This window comes from Phodopus roborovskii, unplaced genomic scaffold, assembly GCF_943737965.1.
Source record: "Phodopus roborovskii unplaced genomic scaffold, PHOROB, whole genome shotgun sequence".
Classification (NCBI taxonomy): domain Eukaryota; kingdom Metazoa; phylum Chordata; class Mammalia; order Rodentia; family Cricetidae; genus Phodopus; species Phodopus roborovskii.
The window spans coordinates 2,601,346-2,622,688 of NW_026126469.1; the positions used below are offsets into that span (position 1 = coordinate 2,601,346).

At 42.1% G+C, this 21,343-nt stretch overlaps 1 protein-coding gene across 5 annotated transcripts in view; it reads right to left on the bottom strand.

The window, feature by feature from the left end:
* LOC127226881 (protein HIRA) overlaps positions 1-21,343 on the bottom strand; it is a 78,175-nt gene that overhangs the window by 15,684 nt on the left and 41,148 nt on the right. For all 5 annotated transcript variants that reach the window (XM_051190998.1, XM_051191001.1, XM_051191000.1 and 2 more), the window contains 7 exons: positions 19,973-20,086; positions 16,838-16,908; positions 16,252-16,357; positions 13,631-13,846; positions 12,192-12,277; positions 6,527-6,721; positions 4,633-4,794 (listed from right to left, as the gene is read on the bottom strand). In XM_051190998.1, coding sequence (XP_051046955.1) covers positions 4,633-4,794; positions 6,527-6,721; positions 12,192-12,277; positions 13,631-13,846; positions 16,252-16,357; positions 16,838-16,908; positions 19,973-20,086 — 950 coding nt within the window. The remainder of the gene's footprint in view (positions 1-4,632; positions 4,795-6,526; positions 6,722-12,191; positions 12,278-13,630; positions 13,847-16,251; positions 16,358-16,837; positions 16,909-19,972; positions 20,087-21,343) is intronic.

Sequence of the window (21,343 nt, forward strand, 5' to 3'; positions counted from 1 at the left end):
AGCCCAAACCAGCCAATTCTGGGGAAAGGAACCCATCCTACCACTAAATATATAAAAAGTCTGATTTTCCAGACAAGCTTGGATTCCAGCTCTATATCTCCCACTGGAGAATCTGTCTTTGTATACTTTGCTATATGAGTGTCCTTTCATTTTCAATAAAACTTGGCTAAGTGTGGAGACCCTGCTTTTCCTGCTTCTGCATTTTTCTTCTTTAAAGCAGCAGAAAAGAATCCCTTCCTGACATCCCAGACAACTTCACCATGACAACATCAATACTACACCACCACCACAGACTGCTATAGCAGATTACAAGTGAGGGAGCTGCTTCAGGGCACATTCAAAGACAACTCAATAGACAGAGGAAGTTGCCATACAAAATGATACTTCTAACACCTGTAGTTATAGGAAACAGAAAACATAGCTAAACGTCCAGCCTATACAACAGGAAATAAAAGTCATGATGAAAAATAAATGAAACCTAACACAAAAACAAAAATCAAAAAGACAAAAATAAATCCCAAAACAAAACACAGCTTTAAAAAAGAAAAAATAATAATAATAATAAAGTCTAGACATGGTAGCATACCTTTGATCCCAACACTTGGGAGGCAGAGGCAGGTAGATCTTGGTGAGTTCAAGGCCAGCCTGGGCTATATAGCAAGTTCTAGATCAATCAGAGCTACACAGAGATCCCATCTCAAAAAAGTAGAGTCAGATTTGGACATTGCAGAACTTCTAGAACTACCCAATTAAGTTTTAAAGAAATATCATTAACATACTAATGTTGTGGCAGAAAATATCAAAAAGAAAAGAAAGGGAAAAGGAAAAAGAGGAAAGAGAAGGGAGAGGAAGGAAGGGGAAGGGGAGGAGGGAGGGAGGGGAAAAGGGCGGGGAAATCAGTAAACTACCTCATAACTCAGACATGCCACTCTTGAACACCACAGAAATGCTTACACACCCATGTTTATTTCTGCTGTGTAGTAGCAAGAAAATGAGATCAAACTAGATATTCAACAACAGATGAATGGATAATCAAATTCTATTTCATATATACAATGGCACTTTTTTCAGCTGTAAAGAAAAATGAGATTATAAAATTTGGAGGAAAATGAATGGAACTAGAAAATAATGTATTAACTGAGGTAACCCAGGCTCACAGTAAATACTTCTCTCTCAAATGCAGATCCCAGCATTTCGTTTTTATATATCTGCATTCGTGTGAGAATGTGAGTCTAAGAACAGGGAAAAAGACAATGAAAGGAGGGGGAAAAAAAGAAACATAAATGTAGGAGGGAAGTAGAATGCATGTGGTATGGATGAGGAGGGAAGTACAATGCATGTGGTATGGATACGGAGGGAAGTAGAATGCATGTGGTATGGATATGGAGGGAAGTACAATGCATGTGGTATGGATATGGAGGGAAGTAGAATGCATGAGGTATGGATATGGAGGGAAGTACAATGCATGTGGTATGGATGAGGAGGAGGGAAGTACAATGCATGTGGTATGGATGAGGAGGAGGGAAGTACAATGCATGTGGTATGGATGAGGAGGGAAGTACAATGCATGAGGTATGGATATGGAGGAGGGAAGTACAATGCATGTGGTATGGATGTGGAGGGAAGTAGAATGCATGTGGTATGGATACGGAGGGAAGTACAATGCATGTGGTATGGATATAGAGGGAAGTAGAATGCATGTGGTATGGATACGGAGGAGGGAAGTACAATGCATGTGGTATGGATGAGGAGGGAAGTACAATGCATGTGGTATGGATGAGGAGGGAAGTAGAATGCATGTGGTATGGATACGGAGGGAAGTACAATGCATGTGGTATGGATATAGAGGGAAGTAGAATGCATGTGGTATGGATACGGAGGAGGGAAGTACAATGCATGTGGTATGGATGAGGAGGGAAGTACAATGCATGTGGTATGGATGAGGAGGGAAATACAATGCATGTGGTATGAATGAGGAGGAGGGAAGTACAATGCATGTGGTATGGATGTGGAGGGAAGTACAATGCATGTGGTATGGATGAGGAGGGAAGTACAATGCATGTGGTATGAATACGGGAGGAGGGAAGTAGAATGCATGTGGTATGGATATGGAGGGAAGTACAATGCATGTGGTATGGATATGGAGGGAAGTACAATGCATGTGGTATGGATATGGAGGGAAGTACAATGCATGTGGTATGAATACGGAGGAGGGAAGTACAATGCATGTGGTATGGATATGGAGGGAAGTACAATGCATGTGGTATGGATATGGAGGGAAGTACAATGCATGTGGTATGGATATGGAGGGAAGTACAATGCATGTGGTATGAATACGGAGGAGGGAAGTAGAATGCATGTGGTATGGATGAGGAGGAGGGAAGTACAATGCATGTGGTATGGATACGGAGGAGGGAAGTACAATGCATGTGGTATGGATGAGGAGGGAAGTACAATGCATGTGGTATGGATGAGGAGGGAAATACAATGCATGTGGTATGAATGAGGAGGAGGGAAGTACAATGCATGTGGTATGGATGTGGAGGGAAGTACAATGCATGTGGTATGGATGAGGAGGGAAGTACAATGCATGTGGTATGAATACGGAGGAGGGAAGTAGAATGCATGTGGTATGGATATGGAGGGAAGTACAATGCATGTGGTATGGATATGGAGGGAAGTACAATGCATGTGGTATGGATATGGAGGGAAGTACAATGCATGTGGTATGAATACGGAGGAGGGAAGTACAATGCATGTGGTATGGATATGGAGGGAAGTACAATGCATGTGGTATGGATATGGAGGGAAGTACAATGCATGTGGTATGGATATGGAGGGAAGTACAATGCATGTGGTATGAATACGGAGGAGGGAAGTAGAATGCATGTGGTATGGATGAGGAGGAGGGAAGTACAATGCATGTGGTATGGATACGGAGGAGGGAAGTACAATGCATGTGGTATGGATGAGGAGGGAAGTACAATGCATGTGGTATGAATACGGAGGAGGGAAGTAGAATGCATGTGGTATGAATGAGGAGGAGGGAAGTAGAATGCATGTGGTATGAATGAGGAGGAGGGAAGTAGAATGCATGTGGTATGAATGAGGAAGAGAAGATACAATGCATGTGGTATGGATACGGAGGAGGGAAGTACAATGCATGTGGTATGAATGAGGAGGAGGAATACCAGGAGTCAAAAGGTTAAGCAAGAGTAAAGAGCAGAAAGATGGAGAGCAAGAGGATACAGGACCAACCCAAACTAATGATGTATAAAAAAGCTGTAAGGAGGCCTGATACTTTGTAAAGTTTTAAAAAGAAAGTAAGAGTGTCCTGGCTGTCCTGACACTCACTCTGTGGCCTCCCAAGTGCTGGAACTAAAGGGATACGCCACCACCAACCAGCTTGGATTTTTTGTTCATTCACAGACTTTATGTCATAGGTACTGTGAATAATGACATATTTTAGAGATTTGGGTTTGTTTGTTTGTTTTGAGACAGGGGTCCCCAGATAGCCTAGTATTTGCTGTGTAAACCAGTATGGCCTCAAACTTGCAGCAATTTTCCTGCCTCTGCCTCATAAGTGCTGATCTAGCATCTCAATGTGCTTAGTATCAAGTTTTTCAGATTTTCCTTATGGCTGGATAAAGAAATCAGTAAATAAAAAGATAACATGTGAATACAAAAATGATTACATCCAATTGGAATACTAGACTCAACAACAACTTCATAAAGCAGCAAACCTATGCTGACCTCTGGGGACTGTTCTCTAAGAGCAAACCAAAAGTATACAAGCAGTTATTAGACAAGGAACATCTCAGAAACTGCCCACTGCAGTTTTTCAGACATGCCAATCATCAAGAACAGACCTCATACAAATGTCCATCTTACTGGACATCTATAGGCTAAGTACCCACTGCAATAGACTCTGCCCAATGTCCCTGCATTTAACTGTAGGCAACAAAGATAAGGGTGGTTCTATCTTGGACTACCAGGCCCTTACTGCCCACAGATGATATATCCACAAGTGGACAACTCTACGACTCACTGAACAGTCTGTGACTAGTTCTTTTAGATTCTAAATCACTAGGATATGCAATGAGTTCCTCACTGTGGCAGGTCTAGAGAGGGCCCTTCCAGGAGGCAGTCAACTTAGTGCCAATGGCAGAAGCTTGTCCCAGCTACATCAGGAGGACACAATTCCATAACTCCAAGAAATTAAAAGAAAATCACAACCTATGTATTTTGGCTGATGTCTGTTAGGAAGACAGAAGAAACAGACAAGTCATACCAAGTCTGCAGAACTTAGAGGGTCATATGTCCTACAAAAACTTCATTTGATCTCATGTCATACTTCACCTTCTAAGAAAAACTTGATATTAGAGCCCTCTATTTCGTCAAACATACTTATGCCCCACTTCTGCACAAACTCTGGGATCCATTCAAAGGAGAGTAGTCTCAGAAGGCTAGAACACCTGGTTCTTGGAACTCTTCCTTTGCTATCCTTAGATCACAGTATCCTCCCAACAGCTCCTTCCAGCCACCTCCCCACTTTTAGCAGCCACTCACAGAGGCCTCTGGATCCAGGATGCATGGTAGAAGATCTGGGAAATGATAACATCTACCACCCACCTTTCAACAGCTGTTGGGATCACACTGGTCAAGGAAGGAGCACCTGGTGTGGCTTTGGACCGCTCCGTGAATCGAGAGTCAAATGCTTTCATGGGTTCAATCTTGGATGGGGTTGTTAACATGGAAGGTGACAATGCAGCAGGAGTAGAGGTAGCATTCATACTGAAGAGTAAAGACAGGAGGTTCATCAAACACAATCAACAAAGGACTTAGAGGTCTAGGATTTATATAATTTGGAGCCTAACTAAAGAAGCATAAGCATCAAACTTTGTACAAATATGAGAAATCCTCAAAATATGATGTTTCTATTTTTTTAATGTTCATGCATTAGAATTCTGTAAGTCTATGTGAGAAGTTCAAGGGCAGATGCATTCACATTTTCCCTTTGTGTTGTTCTGACAGTTTTTGCATTAGACTATATACTGGGTCTCCACAACCTGAATACAGCATGTCTACCCCAAGTGACTCAACCACTAGCTTTGCGACTTCCATTGTGGCTCTAGGGAGGAAAACCTGAGGGGTCTGAAGTCCTAAACTAATCCTGCCCTTCATTTACCCTAATCCCCTTGGTCCTAAGTGGCCCTACTCATTGCTCACTAGAATAGCTTGTCCAGCTTTTCTCCTGTTCAAACCTCTCCAAATTCCTGAGCAAAGCTACCAGGCCTTGGCTTACCTTATGCAGGTCACTCTACTTCCATCTGTCTATATCCATTCTCATACCAGATGCTTGGCCATTATCCTACTCCATGATCTCTAGTTCTAACCCACAAAAACCTGCTCAGCTCTGGTGGCACTTGTCCTCCCCAGACACCCTTTGCTTTGCTTCCTGAATACCATGCTGTACTTTCTCCTCTCTGATGTGCACTCACTGTTTCCTATGAGCAGTAACAACTGTTGCTTGATGCCTTCATGCCAAAGCCCCAAAGGAGGAGGATGCAATAACCCAAAATTTGTTCTGCTGACAGAGAAGCATTCTCCTTTATCAGATATGATTAGTGCTGGTTAAATTTGAGCCCCACACCTACTGGAACTATCTTCCTAAAATCCAAGTCACAAGCCTTCTGTCTCCCCTCTGAGAAAAGCCCAGGATACTGAGTTCAAAATAGGATGGGGCTCTGTTTTTGATATTGTTCTGGCTCCCAGATTTCTCTGGTTGTCTTGTATGGGTTCTGGGAGAAACACATTCTGAAAAGTCTCAACAAAATCTGCTTGCTAAGCTCCTGCAACAAACAGCCTTCTCTGCAAAAGGACCCTGAAAGGTATCTTGCAACCTGGTAGTTGCCTCTTCCCTATTGGTGGACAAGGACCTGTCAATCAAATACACACACACACACACACACACACACACACACACACACACACACACACACACACCTGGTCCTTATAGTGTATAGCCCAGAGTAGGAATGTAGCTAATATTCAGTCTTGGCTCTTACTCATGCTCATCTAGCCCTGACTAGATAGGATTGGCAGTGAAGACAAGAACTCTGAGTGAATTTGATTCTAAGTGTGATAGGGAATCTACATGTTCACAGGATCACCCTAGCCATGATGAACTGTGAAAACTCATAGCACAATGGAGGCCACAGCCAGAAATATCAGGCTATCTCCGGTCTAGAGCTGCCAGAAAGTGGGATCTTGTAGGCAGTGTTGCACTGGCATGTCCCCTTGCAGCTTTACTGTCAGCCAGCTTCTCTGTCAAGTTCACACAGTCTCAGAGACTAATTTATACAAATCCTCCCATCTAAGACCCTCATTTGAAATCAAGCATTTCTTCCCTTTTTTCTAGTGAAGTGGCCATGAACTAAGAATACAATGGAATTCTTATCTCTGGAACCATGTACCAAACCTGAACTTTCCCCAAGGATATGACTGATCATTGGTGTCTACTAACCTGTCCTTACTGACAGACTCGCCTGTAGGCCTGGCACCAGTGGCTGCCACTGGCTCTGTGCAAGGTTTTGAGGTGCCGAAGGAGGGTGTACTGGAGTCCAGTGGCAGCAGCTGCTGACTGCTAGGAGAGGAGAGCATGGTGCCTGCCAGGGAGCTGGAGAGTGGGATGCTGTTAAAGAATGCCGTGGAGAAGTCCCTGTCATTAACAAGGAAAAGTAAATCAGCACAGAAATGTCACATCTAGTATTTCATAATTTCTAAAAAAACATTTTTCTGGGTTTTGAGGAATGGGTAATTTGGAAAGTTGTTTTTAAAATGAAGGCAGAGGAAGGCCGATCTGTGTTCAAAGCCAGCATGGTCTACAAAGAAGCCTGATTTACAGAATGAGTCCAGGACAGCCAGAAATACACAAAGAGAAACCCTGTCTTCCAAAAAAAAAAAACAAAAACAAAAAACAAAAAACCTTTAAAAGACAAAGTACTTAACATACTTTAATCGACACTAAAGTAAACTAGTAAACACATAAGACTGCAAAAAGACAGCCAGGCTACTGAGCCTACATGTGCCCTACGGCACCTACAGAGGTTTCCCTTCTATTGAATGAGAATGTAATTTACTTAAAATAGCCTCTACTGAGAAGCAGGGTTACCTCCCTGCTTTTGTGACATACTGCCCCAACAGGAGGTATAAGCGTTGAGACTGAGGGACCTAAAGCAAACTAACTAGGGTAACTCCATGGACAACTGCAAGCTTATACATTTGAGCACTTCAGTCACTTCCACTGTGCCTCAAGTTCTCATCTCCAAGTGCTTAGACTCTTTCCAATGGGTTATGATGGGATTAAAGAATATTGGCAGTACATATACAGAGCACATAGTAGCTGCTCAAAGATAAGGAAGTACATTGCTGTGCAATGCGGGATACGTGGAAGAAATGTAGTCATAACAGCAAATGTAATGTTTACACATGGTTTTCACAAGCATTTCTCAAGCTCTCTCCTGAGTGATTAAGTTACAAACCTCTAGGAGAATGCCTGATGCCCCACAAGCTAACAGAGTTTTTTTTTTTTTTTTGGTTGTCATGCTGGTGGTGGTGGCTGTATTCATTTGTTGGTTGGTTCTGTGGTACTCGGATAGAACCAGCGCCTTACATATGCAAAGCAAGTGTAGTAACACTGAGCTATAATATTTAGTAGGTTATGAAGGCTGGCAGTGAATTCAATCTGTGGCTTGGCAGGCCTCTCAAGGAGCTATAATTACAGACCTGCCCTGCAAGGCCCCAACTCAGTTTTATCAAACTTCTTGCTATCTGTCCTTTTGATAGATAATAAGTAGTATTTTACTATGGTTTTGATCTAGTTATCTTGACACAACATTAAAATTTTTCCTATAAAAACATCTGACTTAGAAGGGAACAGAATAAGTTTTTGTTAGTATAAGATTTTAGCCTGGCTGAAACAAAGTCATTTTGGTGTGTGTTAAAGTTTATATCATTTATGGAAGACATCTTTTACTTATGATATTGTAAAAGTATTTTTCAATGGACTCTGGTAAAGTAACACCAGCAATCATGAGGCAAAAGAAGGTGGGTCTCTATGAGTTTGAAGCCAGCCTGGTCTACATGATGAGTTCCAGGCCAGCCAGGGCTACATACTGAGACCTTGTCCTTTTTTTTTTTTCCTCCTTTAAAAAAAAAAAAAAGAAAGAAAGAAAGAAAGAAAAAGAAACCTCCCTTGAAGTGGGTAGTGAGATAACTCGGTTGGTAAACTACTTCCCACAAAATCATGAAGACCTGAGTTTAGATATCCAACAACCACATAAAAAGCCAAGTACCATGCCATGTGCCTGTAATTCCAGTGCTGGGGAGGTGAAGACAAAGCATTTAGTGCTTGTTGGCCAGCCAGTCTAGCTGAATTAGCAAGCTCCAGGTCCAGGGAGAGATCCTGTCTCAAAAAATACAGTAGAGAGCAACTGAGGAAAACACCCTATGACAGCTTCTGCCTCCACATGTGCACAAACACTTGCACATGCACACCAACACCCACACACAAACTTCCTTGAATATTTGAGCCATTTCTGGAAATTGTATTATATTCCATTGGTCTGCCTACTCCCCTGGTTTAAAACATGCTACCTTTTATATTTTAATTTCTGGTAGAGTTAATTTTACCTACTCAACACTCTGGTTTTTTCATTTGTTTGTTTGTTTGTTTGTTTGGTTGGTTGGTTAGTTGGTATCCCCCCCCCTTCTGAAATATTACTATTTCTCCATATAACTTCATAATAACCTTTGTAATTCTGAAAATTACAGTTATTTCTCCTGGTTCAGATCAAATTTGTTTAGCAATAACTGGCAGTCTTGATACTCAGTCATCTTAGTTATTTAGTAGCATATCTTTCTACTTTTATTTTGTTGAGTTTTCTTTAGGTCTCTCAGAATTCTGAAAGAAGTACATGTGTCTACAAATGCACATGTGGAAACCACTCTATATCCGTTTCCTTTTTAGACAATATCATTCACATTGAACCTGAAGTTCACCAGTTCAGCTAGAATGTCCAGCCAGTAAGCCCTCAAAGATCTATCTGCATGTGTGTGTGTGTGTGTGCGCGCGCACGCGCACATACACACACATACACACACACACACACACACACACACACACACACACACACTACAGCACACAGAGAGAAACACACTAGCAACCTGTGTTTTACTCAGATGCTGGGAATAGGAACTCAGGTCCTCAACCTTGTGTGGCAAGTACTTTACCCACAGAGCTATCTCCCCAGCCCACTAAGTAGAATCCTTAAATTTTTCTTCAGATTTACATTTCCTAGCTACACCTGGTAATATACATCTATAAGCCCTGATACTCAAGAGGGTAAGGTGAAAAGGTTACTTGTACCTCCAAGTTCAAGACTGGCTTGGGCAACATAGTCAGATACTGCCTTTTAAAAAAGAAAGAAAAAACACATTTATGAATGCAATTCCTTCCTTTATATCTTCTGAAGGAACTGCTTCTAAAGGTATTACTTATCTCATTTCCTTTCTTTCTAACAAGTATTCTTCAGGACAGGGCCTACTCTGTAGCTTGGATTGCCTCTCCTTCCTAAATGCAGGAAAGCAGCATAAAACAGCACAATGAGCATTAGTACTCTCTTCTGCTATCCACAACATGCCCAGGGCATCTCTTGAGATCATAACGACTTTGTATAACATGTTTCATGTTGTCCTTTGGAGCTCAGTGTTGACTAACTACAAAAAGCCTCAAGAGGAACATTAAATAATGATCAAGGGAGTAAAAAGTCACTTCATCCCTAAATGTACTATGACAGAAGACTATTTACTATTTAATGAAGCTCCTACCTACTTTCATTTAATTAAATTTAAGTCAAAAGATTGCTGAATTTTATCAAAATGCCTCTTAAAATACCTCTAGGGGGTGATTATTCCATTTATTTGTTTTGATCAGCTGATGAGTAGACAGATTATTTCAACAATATTGAAATCCTTAGCTAAAATAAGCCTTATTTGATTGTTTTGTTTTTGTTTTTCTGAGATAGGCATGCTGACCTGGCTGGCCTGGAAATCCCTATGCAGACAAGACAAGCCTAAAAGTCACAGATTTCTGCCTTCCTTTGCCTCTACAGTGCTGATATTAGCATCTACAGTGCTCTATAGCCCTGATATTAGCATCTCAACACATTATCAGGTTCTCCATATTACTGTGTTATTTAAGATTTTGCACTGACATCCAGAAACTACATGGGCCTGGACCTAAAATGTATTAAGCAATTTGTGATAACCAAGTCTATGCTGTCCAAGCCTGAGCTACAGTGTTCATCTTGCCTCAGTCTCCTGAACAGTTGGGACTATGTGATACACCAGTGAATCACCACCTGTGTTACATATGGATGTAAGCTTCTTTGTTATTTGTGTACTAGAATATACAACATGTTAGAATTCTCCTGTGAAGGCTTCCTAATCTGGAGAGTAAACACAATTCTTTTCTAGCAATATTTCAATTTTCATAATTTTATTTGTATTTATATATACATATATAAATTTATTTTCAGAGTTTAGCAAAGTCTCTCATCCTTTTGATTCTTTTTTGTTTGTTTTTTGGATTTATGTTAGTTTTTCCAGACAGGGTTTCTCTATATAACAGTCCGAGCTGTTCTGGTACTCACTTTGTAGACCAGGCTGGCCTCGAACTCACAGTAATTCACCTGCCTCTGCCCCTGAGTTCTAGGATTAAAGGCGTGAGCTACCACCTCCTGGTTTTTTGGTTCATTCTTATTTTCGATTATTTTCCACTTATAATTACCTTGCAAATTTGTTTATTCTTTATTAACTAATAACTTGCTACATGTCTAGGTGTTTTGACATAGGAATCAGAAGGGTAAAAAGCTTTAACAAAAATAATCAAGTTCTGATAGTAGAATTAAGTGCCAGTCAGAAAGGCCCTATCTCCTCTGCCTCTTCACTGTTGTAAACTTCCACGTAAGGCATGGAAAGATTCACTGAATCAAGGTGCCCCACCACTGCCTACCACAGGCCTGTAGTGTGTTCAAAGCACATTTCCACACTTGATTCTAATAAAAATTAGGCAAATGGCCTTACTCCTCTAAAGGGGTATAGGGTAGTAAAGTTCAAATACCCCCTCTGAAAGGAGTCATGAAAGCAAATTCTGAACCAGGTACCTGGTACACCTAGCCTAAGAGTCAGGGTTAGCACAATGAATTAAGCCTCTTTAGCTTTCGAGAGAGACAAGGAAAACCTGAACAATTCATGGATGGGCAACTGCAAAATGTACAAGACTACTGTATGGTCTCTGTGAAAGATGTCCTGATGCCCTGAGTGGATCACTGTGTGGGTCTTAAACTCAGAGCCAGCTGACAACGGGGTCTACTGCTCTCCCAAAAGGCCTCGGTATCCTTTGATTTGGCATTAATCATTTCCAGAGACTAATCAGTACAAACACATGCCTGACCACACATATTCAGACAACAAATGTAAAGAGGCCTCTACAGAGCAAACCATGTATCTCAGAGCCCTACCCTCTGTCCATCAGTTTCACTTCAGGAATTACCCAAGAGGCCAGTCACGTGTGTGTTCAAAGATTAACAGTCACAAGAACTGAACACAACTAGAAGTCTACAATTAAGAAGCTGGTTCGTTAACTCGTGGTGCATTCGAACGACAGGAATCTAGATAATCAGCAAGCAATGCTTTAGAGGACTATTTATTTAGTGGATGAAAGGTCAAGATACAGAAACAGTGGGCAAGACTGGAAATACAGATATCAAGATGACAACAGAAGCTGCAGAATGAAGTTTTTACTATCTTTCTAATTTTCCAACTATCGTTCACAATCAGGGAGAACATGTAACTTCCTTTCCTGTCCTGCAGTACCTTGCCAACAGCAAGGCAGAGTAGGTGGCCAACAAATGGAGACATCCTGGCCTTAGGCCACTCAGTTCCTACGCTTCCACATGTGTATGTGGGCAGCTTTATGGGATTTGAGCATGAGGCAGTTGGACCTGACTCTCATACTCCCATGTTGGCCCCAGAGTCTTCCAAGACCCTAGCTGGCTAACTGGCAAAAGAAGAAAAGAAGACCTCCCCAGACAAGGTCACAGAAAGCTTGGTGAACGAATGAGTACCCAGTGTCCAGCTGTGCTATGCAGAGAGGTGTGATTCTCCTGCGGCCATCTGCTGTCCGTGTTTCCACTTGTTTCTTCAAAAGATTCTGGCAAAGTAGAGTCAAATAAGTGAATACAAATTTCCAAGTAACCACATCCAAATATCAAAAAATAAAGTTGTTTTTTCTTTTCCCTTTATAATGAAAACACTTAGCTATTTTAGGAAATAAGTATGAACTACAGTATTAATAACTGCAGTCTTCACACTGCACAACAGAACTCAGGACAGAGACTTGTGTTCATGTTGTGTTCCAAGCCCCTGGCACCCACTGTTCTCCTCTCTGAACCTATGTCATCAGGCAGTATTTGTGCTTCTGTCTATTTCGCTGTTAGGGTATATGCACTAAATATGGGCATGTCATGATGAAAAATAAAGACCGTTAAGGAGATGTCTTCTAACTCTTTTGTAACCTTGTTGGTCAAGCAGCTCTCAAGCACAGACATGTTCTTGAAGGCATGTGCTTGATTTTAAACACAGTGAAGAAGCAAAAACAAAGCTCTAGATGAACTGGCTCTAAGAGCCTTCTTCCCTGTCATCAGTACCAGACATGACCAGACTTAGGTTATAAACACATGACATTCAATAGCCATTAGGTACTACAGGGACCTTGGGATTAAGGTCTAAACCTGTGAGCCACATTCATCAATCACAAAATGGTGATTTGAAAACCAACTTTATTTATTTTAAATTTATTTAAAAAAAAAAAAAAGTGTCACTCTATACCACTCTGTGAACTAGAACACATTATACAGCCCAGGCCGGGTTCACATTTGCAGTGATCCTCCTGCCTCAGCATGCCAGGTGCTAGAAATATACATATGACCCACCATGCCGGCTTCCATGCTGACTTTCTCACAGCTGCCTCCTTTCATGGAAGGCTTCTAACTGTGTTCCCTGTCACACATCCATTCCATCAGAGTGACTTGGGACTCACTGCCTGACCTCCCTAAGCTCCTGGACAGAACCTAAGTTCTCAGTAAGCTCCATGTCTCTCACGCTGCCCAGTCCCATTATCCCTATCCACCAGAGAAATACAGGCTTCCAGAAGAAAGGGAGCTCATACAACTCTGAGGGCAAGTAATCTAATTTCTCAGCATCTACAATTGCCTAGAGAGAGAGTAGAGGAGGCCTTGCAGTTCCTGCAAAGGACAACCTTTTCTATGGCTCCCTGGGGGTAAAAACCTCTCATGACAGTATTTCAAGCCTGCATTAGTGTGGTCCCAGCTGGCTATAGGTCCAGCCCCACACTTGCCACATGCCCTCTTCACTACCATTCATGCCCTGGTTCTATCTTTGTACCCTGTGTGGGCCTCCTGAGCTATGTTCCATCTGTTCATTCCCTTTGCCCTGTCTCTGTGCATGTGCTAATGTCTTTAGTGTCACTGGACCATGCCCTCACCTTCCTGATATCTTCCAGACTTTCCCCATTGACCACACCCGTGACTGAGGATGCTGAGCTTGTCTCCCTAGCTGTGGCATTCTTCTGGTCCAACTGCTGCTGTTGCTGTCTCCGCTGGTACTTGAGCATTTCAGGGTTCTCGATAACAGCTGTGGAAAGCTGGGCCTCAGTCATGATTGCCAGGCTCTTGCCATAGGTGGACTGGTGAATGCGGCTCTGTAGGAAGTAGGGAGAGGTTTGACACATGGGTATGAGCATCACATGGCCATAGTTACCCAGTGCTGACTCTCCTGGTTCTAAAAGCAGAACAGCCCAGGAGGCCAGCTCACCATCAGTTCCCACTCAACTGCCTGTCACTGATTAGACATATCTGTTAAAAATCTCTCATCTCTCACAAGACATTTATAGCCTCCTATGGACTTACAGTGAGATCCTGACAAGAAATCATCTTTTACATTGAACCCTCAGCACTCTCACCAACCTGTTCTCTCTGCTCTTGTGGATGCCAGCCACCACAGCACGATATCCCCCACGCAACTAGCATTGTATCTCAAGAGCACAGGAGGCATCTCAGCTCCCCCATCATGGTCCTTCCAAGCAAGATATCCTCCCAGGCCTAGGCCTTTGTTAATCCTATGCCATAAGGAGCTAGACAGGAACCTCAGGAAAGGAGGGGCCGCATCTCAGAACACCATAGCAAACAGTTTTCATAAAAACATGTCAAGAAGTGGATACACAGGAAGATGTGCAAATGACAGTGCTGTATCCTGCCTGTCTATCCCTAGGTGATAGGAACTACAGTTAATGGGTATCTGCCTCATGCCAGATGATATCCAGTTAGTAAGCAGCTTTCTACAACAGGAATTTTGAGACTAAGTCCTGCAGGACCTGGGTAGTCCCAGGAATCTTCCCCTCTACCATCCTGTCTCCTGTCCACTCTTTCATATCCAACCTCTGAAATCTCAAGCCAAAATTTTTCTAGAGTTCCTTAAGCAAAGGTTCACTGCCAATGATCTGGGAAATGATAAGAAACACAGGATTCTTCCATACACTCTCACAGTGACTCTCCAAGAGGCAATGAAGGATCCAACAGTCGTTAATAACAGGGAAAAAGCAGAATGAAGATTTGAGATCACTCAGAAATTTACTCCTTTAAAAAAAAAAAAAAAAAAAAGTGGACAGGCTGCCCCCCATTCCAGACACAGTGCATAAGGTAGAGCTCCACCCCAGGGATTTACATCTCAGTTGAGGGTGGTGGCGTCGCACAGGAGATTAAGAATAGCTTACCCCCAGCAACAGCATCACTAAGAGGATAGCTGCTGACCTGCTCTGGGCTTCCACAGAGCTCCATTCAGACAAATGGATATAATACCCCATTAACGGTGGCAAAAGTCTGTCGGTAGAAAGAACAGTTTCTGTGTCTACAGCAGGTAAAGCAGAGCCTTTCCCAAAGCCCGTACAGAAGTATAGGGTGGCCCCATGCTCTGAGGAGAGACATAGGTGAAGGAGCCTGGCTCAAAGGCAGCAGGCCTAGTTCACATATTCACTCTTGTACCAAGGACAAAATGGTCCTGACAACGAGCCATGCTATTTCTTAGGCTTAGTTATCTCATCAATGAAACAGATGAGACCTGCTTTATAAATGTTATTTTTATAAAATAACTAGTCCTTTATTATGGCATCTAGGAAGAAATGGGTTACAGAGAAACTGAGGAAGAAAGGAGGAAAAAATACAAACTAGGAAAAAAGAGGGCACAAGTCAAACACAATGTTAAGAAACAATAACAAACAGATCTCCATATAATCATTGGATTATTCCAGTTCCTACTTTTCAATAATTGGATTTGGTCTCTAGGTACAAAGAATGTCTTGGCAAGTTTTCTACCAAGTTTTCAACTTTATTTTTTTTTTTTTTAACTTTTTATTAAAAAAAAAAAAAAAAAGTCTGTCCCTTGGTATGCCTCAAGAATACCTTACAGACATTCTTTAAAATACCTTAAATATAAACTGCTAAAGCTGGAACTCAGTGGGTACAGCATTTGCTCACCATGTTGCTTACTATGTATGAGGCTCTAGACTCGATCCCCAGTGTCTACAAGCCTCGCCTTGCATATTTTTGTTGTGTTCATTTTAAACTAGCCTCACTCACTGTAGAGCCCAGGCTGGCACTGAAGTCTCTTCAGCCTCTTTGGGATTAAAGATGCATGCTACTGCACCCAGCAATTGTAGCTTGAATGATATGCAAAGCCTCTATCTGGCCCAGAGCCTGGCACAGATGCTAAGAACGGCCAGTATATATTGGTCACACAACTGCTACTATAAAACAATAGAATGAAGACAGTGACATGCACAAGAACCCACAGAAGTGACTTAAACTCTCTCCCAGAGTGGAAACCTCCTTATGGAGACTGCCTATCTCAGCTTAGGCAGAGATGCTCATTTTATTCTTTGTTCTAATACTTACTTCTGACATAAGTGTTTATTACTAATCCTTTTTTTTTTTCTTCAAAAAGGATTGTATAATGTATAAAAAGCAAACATGTGTCTATATCTTCTGTAAGAAGAGAACCCAATTAAAAGGGCCTAAGAGCTACTGTGGCAGCTCCTAAGCCACAACCTACCTTTTCCTCCTCACTCAGGGGGTCTCCAAGTTCATCCTGGGAGAAATCAAGGAATGCCACAGAGCCATCCATGGAACATACCAGGATACCCAACCCGTTCAGAGTCCTGAAAGAGAGATAGCTGTCAGCAGCCTAGGTGGGACAATGAGCCTGAGATGGTAGTCCACCACACCACTGAACCATCAAGGTGCTCAAGGCTCCCTTCTGTGACCTGAGCATAGGGGCAGACAAAGAAGGGCAATAATCACAGCCTTTGGTGCCCTTTAGGGCTGAGCACCAGTGCAAAGAATTGCTTACCTACCAAATTTTCTAAACATTTTCAATTCCTGTTTTATAAATCTTGAGAAGCATATTTGCTATAAACCTGCCAGAAACTCAGTTTATCCAAGCAATATTTCCCTAACAAATCTTACCTGTGGTGACTCTCACAGCAGCAGGACAGAACTGCTGCTGCTGCCTGAGTAGAGAGCAAACAGTACCTTGGGGTCTGCACTACCAACGGAAGGTGAACAAGCTGCCTGGCCCTAATATACTCAAGAGGTCTCATGTTGTTATAGGCAATGTATGCAGTAAGAATCCATCTTACCAGGAAATATCCATGATGGACTTGTCAAACAGCTCATGGATAACAACCAGAGGCCGTTTCAAACATGTGAGCTATGGGGAGGAAAAAGTCAAAATTAATAAAGTCACTGAGAACGAGCTCACGCACTCAGGTAAACCATCTTTATGTGCCAGGGGTTTCAGTCACCTCCACTAACATATACAGCATATTCAACTCAATCCAGACACATCTGCCAAAACCCCAAGCTAAAACCAAAGCCTGGCAGGAATTCACACACTAGAAAAGCTACAGCCTAGCGACGGGACAGCTTTGTACACTCAGCAACAGCAAAAGCAGAGGATCTACAGAGCAGGATGAGATGGTCTCAGAAAGTACCCAGCTCACCTTCTCTGGGCACTGAGCTCTGGCCCACATTCTCCAAGGCTCCTGTAAATAGTTACACAAATCATCCAAGCTCACCCTGTGTGTCAGCTCACAAACATACACCAATACAAACTGTTCTTGGTCCAAACACAAAGTAAACTGTTAAACTTCAGTGAGGGGATGGAGAGATGGCTTAGCAAGAATCAAGAGCTTGCTGCTCTTCCAGAGGACCTGAGTTCAGTTCTAACACCCACTTCAGATGGCTCAAGATCCCCTGTAACTCCAGATCCAAGAGATCCAACACCTTCTGGCCACAATACACATGTACTGAAACATGAACACATGAAAGCAAACACACACACACACACACACACACACACACACACACACAGAGAGAGAGAGAGAGAGAGAGAGAGAGAGAGAGAGAGAGAGAGAGAGAGAGAGAGAGAGAGAGAGAGAGAGAGAGAGGGAGGGAGGGAAAGGAAGAGGGAGAGGGAGAGAGAGATAAAATGGGGAAAGGAGTCTGGAGAAATGACTCAGTGATTAAAGCAAATTAATGTCTTACAACAAGCTCAGTTCCCAGCAGCTACATGGAAGCTAACAATAAACTAAAATTTAAGTTCCAGAATACCCTCTTCCTGGCCTTCACAGGCAATGAGGTACACACATGATACATATACAGACATGTATTCAAAACTCATACACATAAAATAAGAATAAGTCTTTTTAAAAAACTGATAAGCTTGTAAATATTTATTTTAGTCTTCAAAATAAAGTATGTGTGTGGCTATCTTTATATTCCACATACCATGAACATGTCAATGAATATCCGGTGAAAATCTTTGCAGGTGATTATATAATATTCAGTAGGTGTTCACCAGCTACTCATTCTAACATAACCAGTGCCCGACTACTTTGAATACAGGCCCAGATTCAGGTCCCGTAGATGATGTGGTAAGGGTGCATTTGTACAAGACCTAATCCATCAGAGTCCATACTTCTGGGAAAGGCTCTAAATGTACTTACTGACTTTGCATTTTGGCTACTATAGTTCTGCTTCTGGCTTACTGTTCTTGTTAACTGAAGTATGTCACCCTAGGAAATGTTTCTGGTGCTTAGAAGCTCACCCTGAGAAAGGTGAGGTACTACACTGAGATCATGTAATCTCTGCTGACTGATAAATATTTCCTATTGGTTTTACCAAAAAAAAAAAAAAAAAATGCATTTGTTGTTCATATAATCATGGCCTTCCCTTGTGCCACCTGCAGCCTCATGTGTGGACAAGGATGAAATACAACCATCTGAGAGCTGAAGGGAAAACTGAATCTGAGCTACCTGGATCCTATACTAAGTATCTTGGCCCACCATAATTCCGCTTCCAGAAAACAACAGCTTTGTCCATTTCCCATGGATATCTAGAGTATGTACACCTACCTGATCACAGAATTCTATCAACCTTAAGCAAAAACCCTTTCTGGCCTGAGGTAGGAGGGACACCAGAAGAGCCTGCCATGAACAAAGATTCAGAGTAGGTGTGAAGTGAATGCTACCTGGGTCCCTTCCAGCAATATATCTCTGTACAAATTGTAATGTATGTAGCCAGAGGGTAACTTCCAAATACATAGCCTCAAATATATTCTGCTTTTGAAGAAACAGGTTTAATTTAATTTTTTAAGTGTGTGTGAGAGAGAGCGAGAGCAAGACAGACAGACAGACAGAGAGACTTTCAGAATGTTGGCATGTACGCTAGTGGTTGACCACAGTCCATAGAGAATGTGGAATTGTCTCAGGTCACAGAACATCAGCCTCTGGTGATAAGGAATTTAACCTTTCAAAGCCCTAACTTTCACTCTCAACCCATCACTAAATATATGCCGAGAATCTGCACAATGGATCACACTGAGTTAGGTCCAAAAAGACTTAAATAGCACCTCCCTCCAGCACTACTGCTATTTGCTACTGCCCATCAAGGAGAACAAGACATATAGTCTTAACCAAATGGACAAGTAAATGAAGGTACTAACTGATTACATAAAGAAGTCAATACTGACAGGCCAGGATGGCAAGAGGAGCTCAAGGGCAACATGGGCCTAACAAAAAGACCTCATCATCTCAACTAAAACAATCTTAATATTTGTCCACAGGAAAACACATGAACAGTTCATGATATGTTCATACAATTAAATCCTACACAATAAGAAGAGGAAGAAAAAAACTATTGTTAAATATAATACACAAGAATTTCAAAACCCACTAAACTAAAAGAAAGAAACAAAAACAAAAAAAAGTATGCACTGAGCAACAGCATTTACATTGAGTTCAAGAACAGGCCAAACTCATCCATTCATCCATTTGAAAGGCTATTAGCGAAGTTGCCTTGCTAACGATAGGGATTAGAAGTATTTAAGGTGGTAGTGACACTAGAACACACATCCATGACAATTCATTTAACTGTGTCTTTCAGGTGAACATACTTATCTGTTATATGTAGACACAAAGAATGTCTTAGCAGAAAGCAAATACACCATGTCAGCTGTGATACAACTGAAGGCAGTCTAGCTGGGGCTCAGGATGCCCTTTCTTGGCCAGGCCAGTACCCAGTGCCAGTGCTTCTCTCTAAATAGCAGGATAGCCAGCATGTTTCTGAAAAGGAGCTGACCGACCCCAGGTACAGGGTGAGGAATAAACTCAGCACATCAGAAATAGTGGGTCTCTCTTCCCTCCAAGTCATCCAGATACACCATCATCCCAGTCCACAACCCACCCCCCTGGAACCAAAGCTCAGGTGCTTACCCAGACAGAGAGTGAGCGGTCCTTGCTGCCAACAGCACAGCAGCAGTATGGGCAGCTGGGCTTTGTAGAACTCCCATTCTTCTGCTTCTTTTTGAAGATTTTTGGGTTGAATTTCTACAGCCAAACAACCAAGATTAAAATAAATAATCAAGTACCAATGCTTAAGGGTACTGAATAGTTTGTTTGTTTGTTTTTGTTTTTTTGTTTGTTTGTTTGTTTTGTCAACTTGACACAAACTAGAAATCTCAACTGAGGAACTGCCATCAGATTGACCTTTGGGTGTGTCTATGTGCATTTACTTGATTAATGATTGATGTAATGTGGGAGGGCCCATCTCAGGGGGAACAGTGCCACCCCTGGGCAGGTGGTCCTGGGTTGTATAAGAAAGCAAGTTGAGCAAGCCATGGAGAGCAAGCCAGGAAGCAGCACTCCTCCATGGCTTCCTGCCCTGACTTCTCCAGTCAGAACGTGCAATCCAAATAAATCACGTCCTGCTCAAGTTGCTGTGGGTTGTTTATTAGAGCAGGAGGAAGGAAACTAGAGGAACACCAAGCATCAGAAACACACCAAATTCCCAGCCCACACCCCAAACTTGGCACTGAGTATGCATGATTCCACCTTGAAAACTACAATAAGGTATTTTGCTAATGATGCAAATGAAAGTTCAAGGTCAAAAAGTAAATGCATAAAATGGCAAAATCAAATTTTGAAGAAGTACTACCACACACTCTATTTATGAAGCCAGTAGACAGGTCAACTGACCTTCTCAATCCACCCTCACCTAGCAGACTCACCTTGGGATCTGACAAGTTGAGCTTGCCAGGGGACTTCACACACCATGCCATGGCCTGCTCACTACATTTTTTTTTTTTTGGTATGAGAGTTTTGTTTGCATGCATGCTGATACACAACTTGTAGTGCCTGTGGAGGATGGTGTTTGGATCTATGGAACTGGAGTTACAGATGGCTGTGAGCTGCCACATAGGTACTAGGAACTGAACTCTTCCTCTGGAAAAATAGTCAGTGATTTTAACCACTGACCCATGTCTCCAGCCTCTTGACATATTTCTTAAAGGGTCCTCTTAATTCCTTCTCCCCTCCATGTATTTATTTGACTTGATGGACAATGGCCTCCTTAATTGCCTGCTGGCCTAGAAAGCTGATGCCTTAATAAAAAATGGGAACGCAAAGTGAGAGCTGTTCCACGTTCATAGATTAAAAGTAGAGCTCTTAGAACTGAAAAGGGTAGATCTTGAGAGTCTGATACCAGATGGCATAAAGTGGTTTTTCCTCCTGAGGGCAGGCCAGAATGACCAGAAGAACAAATGTTGGACAAGATGGAACGTGGAAGGTGTATGTCCTTGGTTTGAT